The sequence below is a fragment of the Plecotus auritus genome, assembly GCF_963455305.1.
Source record: "Plecotus auritus genome assembly, chromosome: 11".
NCBI lineage: Eukaryota > Metazoa > Chordata > Mammalia > Chiroptera > Vespertilionidae > Plecotus > Plecotus auritus.
Window position 1 is genome coordinate 9,211,075 of NC_137777.1, and position 10,097 is coordinate 9,221,171.

Here is a 10,097-nt window from a genome sequence, read left to right on the forward strand (position 1 = left end):
CTCCGGCCGGTCCCCCGCCGAGGTGCCAGCGATTCGCGGAAGCGCGCCCGGCGGGGAGCAGCAGTGCCCGGGCCCCGCACGCGTGGGGGTGCTGGAGCCGGCCCAAGTCCTCCCTCCTTCCCAGGCCCACCGCCCACCTGCTCGCCGCCAACCGCCGGGTCACCGTCGTCCAGCCCTGCAGGTCGAGGGTCCCCCGGCGGCGCCGCCCTGGGCGCGGTCACGTGAGGCGGCCCGCGGAGCCAATGGGCAGCGGTGCCAAATGGAAGAGATTGTCTGACCTCCGTGACGTCATAAAGCCGGCGGGCGCGCGCCGTTTCCCCGACACCCCCTCCCCCCCCGCCCCAGGCGCTCTCCTCCTCCCGCCGCGGCGCAGCCAATCGCGAGGCGGGAGGAGCCCCCGAACGCGCGGGCAGGGCGGGGCGGGTGGCGGCCGGCAGGGCGGGGGCGCGGAGTGGGCGAGGACCCGCGCGCCCGGAGCTGCGCTGGGCTTTGTGGAGGGAGCGTCGGACGGTCCGCGCGGCCGCCGCCTCCTCATCGGGAAGGAGCGGCTCCTGCCTGCCGTGCCCGGTTCGTATTCCCCGCTCCAGCCCCGCGCCACCTCGATGGAGTTCTCCACCCGCGCGGAGTTGTGAAGGGGGAGCCGGCGCGTGGGGCGCGGCAGCCGCGAGCGTGGGAGGACGGGCGGCGGGAGCGGGGGGCGGATGGGGACAGGCCCCGAGCGCCAGGTGTGCGCGGCCGTGGGGGCGGCGCGGGGGACGCGCGGGTTTGGAGTGGGGGCGGCCCGCGCGCCCACGGTCGGCGCCGGGGACGCCGTGGGGACCCGAGGAAGGGTGAACTGCTAGGAGGTGCGGCGCGGGCGGTGCGTCGTCTGTGCCTGAGGGTCCCCCCCCTTACACACCCAGGGGTCCGGGTGACTCCACGAGAAGCCCGCCGCTGGCCGCCCCGGCTCTGAACTGAAGCCGTGGCCCGGTGGGCCCGGGCGGGCCGCGGGCGGAGGACACTGCGTGCCGTGCCCGTGGGCTCCGCGCCCGGGCTGGATGGAGGAGCTGGTCCCGGGGCGCGCCTCTGCTCGCGTCTGGGCCCCCACCGCCTTGGGCTGTGGCTCTGCCTTTCCCGCGGGCTTGGTTGGTTTGTTTGGTTTCCTCCTCCCCACCCTTTTCTCCTTCCGTCCTCTTCCCCCTTCCCGGCCCAGCCCAGCCCCATTCACCCGGCCCAAACGAGACCTCGCCCCTCCCCCGCTCCCCCTCCCCGGCCCCCCTCCCGCGCTCCCGCCTCCCCCGCCACCTCCTCCTCTAATGAGCATCTCTGCCTTGCTTCCAATGGGCCGGTGCTGCTGTCGCTGCTGCTCTCCGCGCGGGTTGTGGATGTTGTCGGCTCCGTGTTGTGATGACAGGAGAATGTGTGTGTGCCCCGGGCCCAGACGAATTGGTAGGTATTCACTTAAGACCTGCGTTGGGTAGGTAGCCGGGAAGGATGGTGACTGATTGTGTGTGTGGATGGCTTTAGGCGGGTCGTTGTGGAATTAAGGGGTGAGAGAGAGAAGAGGACAAAGGTTTACTGGACCAGGATTGCTTTGATGCCTGGGAGAGTGCAGTGTTCAGGTAGGGACAAAGGGAATGAATCGAACAAGTGCTGGCTGGGAGCTTGGCGTCTTCCTAAGGAAGCCGAAAGGTTTCTTCATTCATGGAACGGTAACGGGAGTTGCGAAATGGCTAGGCATTTTGAGAAAAGGCTGAAAAGTCGCAGTCTTTATGCAGGGTGTTCAGTCCAATAGGATTACATAAACAGAGGTTCTGACATTTAACATTTAATAACTAGTATAGCGCCTTTCCCTCCTTTTACAACAAAGCTTTGCAAAGCCTAAAGAGCTCCAGAGTCGGTGCAGTGACAGCATTTTCTAATTAATTTGTTGTGTGGGTTTATTGATGAAGTGGAATCATTTCTTTGGCACAGACTCTGCTTACTGAGCACATCAGTAAGATGGGTCTCTCTCCAGTTTCGGGTTGCAGTGCATCTTTCCTTATTAGTCATTGGCAAAATCCACCTAGGACGAAGATGCTGCGTATAATAACCGGGCTCGGTCTGGATCATGGGATAGGAACTTTCCAGTAGAAACATAGTCAGAAATAATTTGGAAATTTGACACTGCTCCAGTTTACCCACAACTGGATCGTGTTGCTGTTCTTTGCCTATCAAGAGCTTTCTACTTCATGTATTTAGCTAGTTCTTCAACGAACGTTGTTTTCATGTTTTTTTTTTTGTTGTTGAATCGACTAATACAGTCTTTAGAAAGAGGCTCAGTGTTTGCTCACTTAAGGTTTCTGAAAACATTTGAAAGTACTTTGACTTCTAAGGGTATCTGATCTGATGGAGACACTATATCACTTGTACTGGTGATGGCAGGACACTAATCAATCACAGAGCAGGTTTGCATCAATTTTATCTTTACTAAGAACGTGTCTTTTGAAGGCATGCTGGGAGTTGGGGGATAGAGATGCAATCTCAGTTCATATGCTAAATTGGATAAGTGAAAAATACAGTTGATAAAATTCGCTCTGCTTTTTTGTTTTCAACCTCAAGAACCTTGGAGTTGAAGGAAAAATGTAGTATATTATTTAGACATTTCAGTGCTTGCTGTTTGAATGTACTGTATTAGTCCAAGCATTTCCTGCATGACTCATTAGTTCTTGTGCCACAATATTTCATTCATTTTGCAATCAACTACAAAAGCATAAAATTTTTCAAAACAAAGCAGTTTAAAGAAAGTGCAGGTTTCTTGGACTTATTTCCTTGATTAGACATACAGGGTGGGAACAAAAGTAGGTTACAGTTGTGAATATGTGAAAGAGTTTATTCTTGTATTATTATTTACTAATTATTGTATTTCCCATACAGACTATTATAAACCTACTTTTGCCCCACCCTGTATAATAAAAGCTCTCCTTTTTCTAAACACACACACACACACACACACTACTTTGATTCAATCTGCATTTCATCAGAAACATACTTTTTTCTTCTGTAGAATTAAGTTTTAAAGTAAGCACAAATACAAACATATAAAGTTACGGAGAAACTTTCTTTTCATTAAGATTGGCATCTGTTTACGTTTTTTAAAATATGTATATATTTTGATTCCAGAAAGGAAGGGAGAGAGAGAAACGTCACCGATGAGAGATAATCATTGATGAGCTGCCTCCTGCACGCCCCACACCGGGGAGCCCATAACCCAGGCTTGTGCCCTGACTGGGAATTGAACTGTGACCTCCTGGTTCATAGGTCCACACTCAACCGCTGAACCATGTTTACATTTTTAATGCTAGAAAATCTTCATACAGAGCATGAAATTAATTTATGTGCTTTCTGAGTGCAAATAACAAGAGATTTGGTTTATGTTTGGAAACCAGTGTCATGTGGCCCAACATTTGAGCATATCTCCTGGCTCAGTCATGTATACTTAATTTGGATGACTTTCAGATACTCAGTTTGAAGTACTGTTATTTAAGTGGTTAGTCTTGATAGATTGCTTCTCTTCTGGAATTTCTGTTTTTTATTACTGCATTTCACAATGCTTTTTAGTTATTGATCTTATTTTAAAAATTCTAATGATTACCTTTTATTGCTTAATCTTGCCTTCAATTTTATAAACAAATCCCTTCTTAAATAGTGCAATTAAGGGAGAGATCAACCAAAGGACTTGTATGCATGCATATAAGCCTAACCAATGGACACAGACAACGGGGGGTGAGGGCATGAGTGGGGGATGGGGGGCAATGGGGCGATAAGAACACATATGTAATACCTTAATCAATAAAGAAAAAAAATAGTGCAGTTAAAATAATGGTACTTTCTATCACTTGCAAAACGGGTTCTGTAAGACTGGCTGATGCCATGTTTATTACAGAAGCAAATAAAGATCAGTTACTCAGTGTTTGGTTTTCTCTGCTCCCCCACTTAACCACTTTTTCTCTAATTACTCTTCAAAAGAAGGTACTCAAAAATAATGTAATATATAGCTAACACTCCAATACCTGTAAATTTTTTGTTCCTTAATCGGTTTAACCTTCGGAAGGAGTAGCTGATACAAAGATTCAATTGATTTTATTTTCCTTATTTCTTTTGGTTTACTTATTTATTTCCTTATATAAAGTATTTGTAAAGCCTATTTCTCTATAGGCCAAATGAATACGTTGAGGCAACACCTTAAGAATTTAGGGAAAATATTATCAAGGAAGAATAAATATTTTTTTCTTGCATAAATTATCTGAGTTACTGGTAAACATTCATTAAATTTTCTAGATAAATGCCCGACAAAATCTTTCCAGTGTCATATACTAAGTGATAATGATTTAGATTATAATTCTATACCTTTTTTATCTAAACCTTAGACTATTTGGGTATTATTCCACTATTCTTTATTGCTTCCCAAAGACAAATACATACTTTTGTTTTTCAATATAAGAGAAAATATTTTTCTAGTGGTGAATTCTACTTGGGATCCATAATTGATGAAAATAAAATTTCTATAGCTTTCCCTTTTGGCTGATAAACAGAAGAAAGTGCTACCAAGTATATTAAATTCCAGAACTGCGACTATTTATGTTACTAACAGTTTTGGAGCTACTAAAATACTTGAACTTTTTTTATGAAGACACAGTAAAATTAATGAATAAATGAAACCTGCATTTGATTTCAAAGCCCCACTTCAACAAACAGTTACAAAGACATAGATTCCTAGAAGAGGCTTTAGAATCTCTGTTCCGATGTGTTCAGAGATGTGTTACATCTTAGGAAAGTGAGACCCAAAAAGGTGAGCCAGCTTTTGCAGGATTAATTTGGCAAGTTGGTGGAAGACCTGTATCCCTAAACTCACCAAATTGGTGCAGTGGTCTAGAAAGCATTGTTTGCAAGACCACTCACTGGGGTGTAGGAAGGGAATATTGGCATTTCTCTTTATTTGTTATGTAAAATTTTTTGTATATGTTATAATGAACATCATATTAATACAGTAGTGTATATGTGTAACTTAAAAGTAGTGTATGAATATACTATGTTGGGAATGCATCCTAACACTTTTTTGGTGATAGCCATGTATAATCAAATGCTGACAATTAACCACAGCTCTAGAAATAGGATATTCATAAATGGGATAAGTCCCTGAGCAATATGAAAGATCCAAAGCCTTTTTAAAGGTAGAGAGGAAGAAGGGCGATTGGCCAGGTAGACTTCCACTGCATAATGTTATATAACACTCATCTCCTCAGCTCTCCCCGGCTAAATCTATTATACATTGTGCACAGTTTGCGTACACAAAGAAATACGATGAAAAGAGAAAAGTAAAGCGTGGCGTTCAGTCATGGCTCCATAAATGATTGGGAATTGTGCTCAGTAGAATATTCCCTGTAGAAATAGTACATGATGTGGGTATAAAATACAGTGTCTCCTAGCAAAGATAGACTAAGTAACCTGAAGTATAACTTTTTCTTCGTGTGTACCTGTGTAATTTGTGTTGTAGGAATCCCAGTCAGAAGTTCCAGCCTGCCACTGTTCTCTGATGCCATGCCAGCACCAACTCAACTGTTTTTCCCTCTGATTCGTAACTGTGAACTGAGTAGAATCTATGGCACTGCATGTTACTGCCACCACAGACATCTCTGCTGCTCATCTTCTTACATTCCTCAGAGTCACCTGAGGTATACACCCCATCCGGCGTATGCTACCTTTTGCAGGCCAAAGGAGAACTGGTGGCAATACACCCAAGGAAGGAGATATGTTTCCACACCACAGAAGTTTTACCTCACTCCTCCACAAGTCAACAGCATCCTGAAAGCTAATGAGTACAGTTTCAAAGTGCCAGAATTCGATGGCAAAAATGTCAGTTCTGTCCTTGGATTTGACAGCAATCAGCTACCTGCAAATGCACCCATTGAGGATCGGAGAAGTGCAGCAACCTGCTTGCAGACCAGAGGGATGCTTTTGGGGGTCTTTGATGGCCATGCAGGCTGTGCTTGTTCCCAAGCAGTCAGTGAAAGACTCTTTTATTATATTGCTGTCTCTCTGTTACCCCACGAGACTTTGCTGGAGATTGAGAATGCAGTAGAGAGCGGCCGGGCACTGCTACCCATTCTCCAGTGGCACAAGCATCCCAACGATTACTTCAGCAAGGAGGCATCCAAACTGTACTTCAACAGCTTGAGGACTTACTGGCAAGAACTTATAGACCTCAACACTGGGGAGTCAGATGATATTGATGTTAAGGAGGCTTTAATTAATGCCTTCAAGAGACTTGATAATGACATCTCCTTGGAGGCCCAAGTTGGTGATCCCAATTCTTTCCTCAACTACCTGGTGCTTCGAGTGGCGTTTTCTGGGGCTACTGCTTGTGTGGCCCATGTGGATGGTGTCAACCTTCATGTGGCCAATACTGGCGATAGCAGAGCCATGCTGGGTGTGCAGGAAGAGGACGGCTCTTGGTCAGCAGTCACTCTCTCTAATGACCACAATGCTCAGAATGAAAGTGAAGTGGAAAGGCTAAAATTGGAACATCCAAAGAATGAGGCCAAGAGTGTGGTGAAACAAGACCGGCTACTTGGCTTGCTGATGCCTTTTAGGGCTTTTGGAGATGTAAAATTCAAATGGAGCATTGACCTTCAAAAGAGAGTGATAGAATCTGGCCCAGACCAGTTGAATGACAACGAATATACCAAGTTTATCCCTCCTAATTATTATACACCTCCTTATCTCACTGCTGAGCCAGAGGTAATCTACCACCGATTAAGGCCACAGGATAAGTTTCTGGTACTGGCTACTGATGGGTTGTGGGAGACAATGCATAGGCAGGATGTGGTTAGGATTGTGGGCGAGTACCTAACCGGCATGCACCACCAACAGCCAATAGCTGTTGGTGGCTACAAGGTGACTCTGGGACAGATGCATGGCCTGTTAACAGAAAGGAGAGCCAAGATGTCCTCGGTATTTGAGGATCAGAATGCAGCAACCCATCTTATTCGCCATGCTGTGGGCAACAATGAGTTTGGGACTGTTGATCATGAGCGTCTCTCCAAAATGCTGAGTCTTCCTGAAGAGCTTGCTCGAATGTACAGAGATGACATTACAATCATTGTAGTTCAGTTCAATTCTCATGTGGTAGGGGCATATCAGAACCAGGAACAGTGAGATCTTACCCTGGCAATTTTCAAATGAAATAGGTTTAAAGGACAAATAGATTGTAAAAAGATACTAAAGTAATAAACATTTCTAGTGGGTCATTCTAAGCATTTACCCATTTGATCCTCTAGCTAGACAAGAACTCCAGTGGACTTGGCAGTAGGGTGGCAGGATAATGAGAGTGTCGTTCTGCCTGGCTCAGACCTCACAGTTCCTGCGTTTGCGGCAAGTCAGTTTCTTATTGCAGATTTCTTGTACCAGTCAGAAAATTAGGATGACCTGGCAAGTAGGATCTTGAATGGGTCAGAAGCATGGATCTTGCTGGGTGTATTTTCTTGGTAAAAGAAACAGCACTGTCCACATCTGTGGCTCCATTTGTCACTAAGATTCCAATGTACATGAGAACATTTATTTATTGCATGATTTCCTAGATATACAATCTATGCATTATTCGTATAAACTTATTTTATCGTGAGGTGGTTTTCAAATGCAGTATTTTAAGCCATAAATGACCGAGAACCAAGCAATCTGAAATTGTGTTTGTGATTATGTGGAATGCTTTTGAAATGGGAAAACAAACTAATCACTTCCCTACCTAATTACCTAATGTTATTGAAACATTCTATTTTGCCACACACTTGAAGACAATAAAGGTTTTTAGTTTTATCTACTCTTATATTGATGGTAAATAAAAAGTATTTTTTTTTTAGTTTGTATTAATGAAAAGCTTTACTTAGTTTAAAATAAAAGATCCAGGAAAAAAAGAAGAGACTAGTATGTTCAACTGTTGTCATGTATAGCCAGCATGTCACTCTTACCGTGTAATTCCCAAAGGCGTGGCATGCTGGAAGTGTCTGGGTGATAGACTGCTGCTGGTAAATCATCCTTCTAATTTCATAGTGATAAGGATTTTCATCACTTGGAATTTTAAGGATGACAAAATAAGTTTATATATCAATTTGGGGAGTACGTCGAGACGAGGAAAGTTTTTGTCTTTCCCCACTTAGGCATAGGTCAATTAAAATATTTGGTTTAAAAATTACTAAATGCTTTAAACATATTGTAGCTTATAAATAGGAGTGTTGCGATATATAAATGAGAAATTTTAAAAGGTAATTTTGCATGCCTGATGCTTAATAGAACACTTAGCATCAAGTGTTATTTGCAGCAGTCCTCGTACTTCTGTGCAGTCCCTTCTAATACTGTATCAAAGTAAATGAAAATAAACATTGCAAATTAGCTTTTGGGCAGCTTATTTGATATACAGCAAATGGCATTTTGTTCCTGTGTTTACTGGTGATCTGTGTACAGCTGTACATATATTTTCTTTACTTATTCTAGCAACACTGTTAAAGAGTGGTTATGACTGTGTTTGGTATTCATATAGACTTTAGTACAAAACATGATCAGCTTTCCCTTGTGTAATTAGTTGAGGGGTGTTTAGGAGTCCTTTCAGATTTCTGTAAAATGTGAACTAGATGTTCAAGGACTCCCCATGGACTGTGGACACTAAAACAATGTAGAACTGGCTGCAAAACTTGTTCCAGTCGAGAAATAGACTCAGGAAGGTTGCAGCCCAGGCATCATATAGTGTTTGTTTTCTGAAGTCTTTTCCCCCTTGTTTTTTGTTTGTAGTTTTTTTTTCTTTCGTCAGCTTGGAACTTTTTTTCCAGGCAGCATTTTCGAAGAGGAAAAGGCTGTACTATATATTTATTTCTAAGTGTTTTGACAGAGACTTATTCTTTTAACGAAATATATGTAGACTGCAGTAGCAATTAAAACCCATTCTCAGTCTACTATTGGAATTTCTCTTGAAGAGTTCCATATTATTATATACTTTAAATAAAGTCGCATTTCTATATAGTATAGTATATATAAATTTAGTTTACTGTGGTCATGATCAACATAGCAATTTTTTAAAAAATCCTTACCCAAGGATATGTTTATTGATTTTAGAGAACGAGGAAGGAAGAGAGTAACATCGATCAGTTGCCTCCTGTACGTGCCCCAACCAGGGATTCCAGCCCGCAACCTAGGTATGTGCCCTGACTGGGAATCCGGCCCACAACCTTTTGGTGCTTGGGACAACGCTCCAACCAACTGAGCCACCTGGCCAGGGCAACATAATAAATATTATTACACAAGAATCTTGTCTGCAGTCCAAAAGCCGGTCGACTCCAGAGTAAAAATGCAGGGTGGAACTCAGATTGTTGAAATGAAAATAATTGGATGTTAGAAATCTGAATGTACTATCTGAAAGCAGTTGTGATTTTATTGTAATTGGTTGTCACTGTGATGTTACGTAGAGTGTAGAAGATGTAACCTTACCTTGTATTTAGCCTTTCTTAAGCTTTTTTTATTATTTAAACTTTCTAACATGTATCGACTTCTGTATTTATATGTAATCAATGGCTCATAATATTTATAATACACTCTTAACTAGTTAAATGGAATAGTGATATGGTACACAGTATTTGGTAGAAAAACTGTCTTATAAAAGATGTTTCTTGTGAAGACATAAGAAAAACTTATATATAACATAGAGAATGGCTAAAGAAATGTCCACAGTGAATTAAAGTTTCATATCTGCTTTCTGAATTGCCTCTGTTGTTTTTTTTTAATTTATTGGAATAACCTTGGTTAATAACATTATATAATTTCCAGGTGTACAAGATTATAATTTGACACTTGTGTACTATTGCGTGCTGACCATCGGGAGTCTAATTTCCTTCTGTTACCATATATTTGACCTCCTTTAACCACTTTGCCCTCATCCCACCTCCATTCCCCTCTGATAACCATTTTTTTTCTGTCTGTGTTGGTTTTTAATAATAGTACGATTCATTAGATTCTTTCTAAGGTAGTACATTATACTTAACTTTAGGATCTAGTTAGATAAATAGTACTTTTTAAAAATCGAGTTACAATTT

At 43.2% G+C, this 10,097-nt stretch overlaps 1 protein-coding gene across 4 annotated transcripts; it reads left to right on the forward strand.

The window, feature by feature from the left end:
* The first annotated feature begins 431 nt into the window (after positions 1-431).
* PDP1 (pyruvate dehydrogenase phosphatase catalytic subunit 1) lies at positions 432-9,765 on the forward strand. Of its 4 annotated transcripts, none has more exons than XM_080646861.1 (3): positions 432-567; positions 1,394-1,428; positions 5,516-9,765. In XM_080646861.1, exons 2-3 carry the CDS (start codon positions 1,398-1,400, stop codon positions 7,174-7,176), a joined length of 1,692 nt encoding a protein of 563 aa, XP_080502987.1. In that variant the 5' UTR covers positions 432-567; positions 1,394-1,397; the 3' UTR covers positions 7,177-9,765. The 4 variants fall into 4 exon arrangements, with proteins under 4 accessions (XP_080502987.1, XP_080502989.1, XP_080502988.1 ...); XM_080646862.1 differs by lacking the exon at positions 432-567 and adding an exon at positions 822-1,124; XM_080646863.1 differs by lacking the exon at positions 1,394-1,428 and having other exon boundaries at positions 442-567.
* The last annotated feature ends 332 nt before the right edge of the window (positions 9,766-10,097 follow it).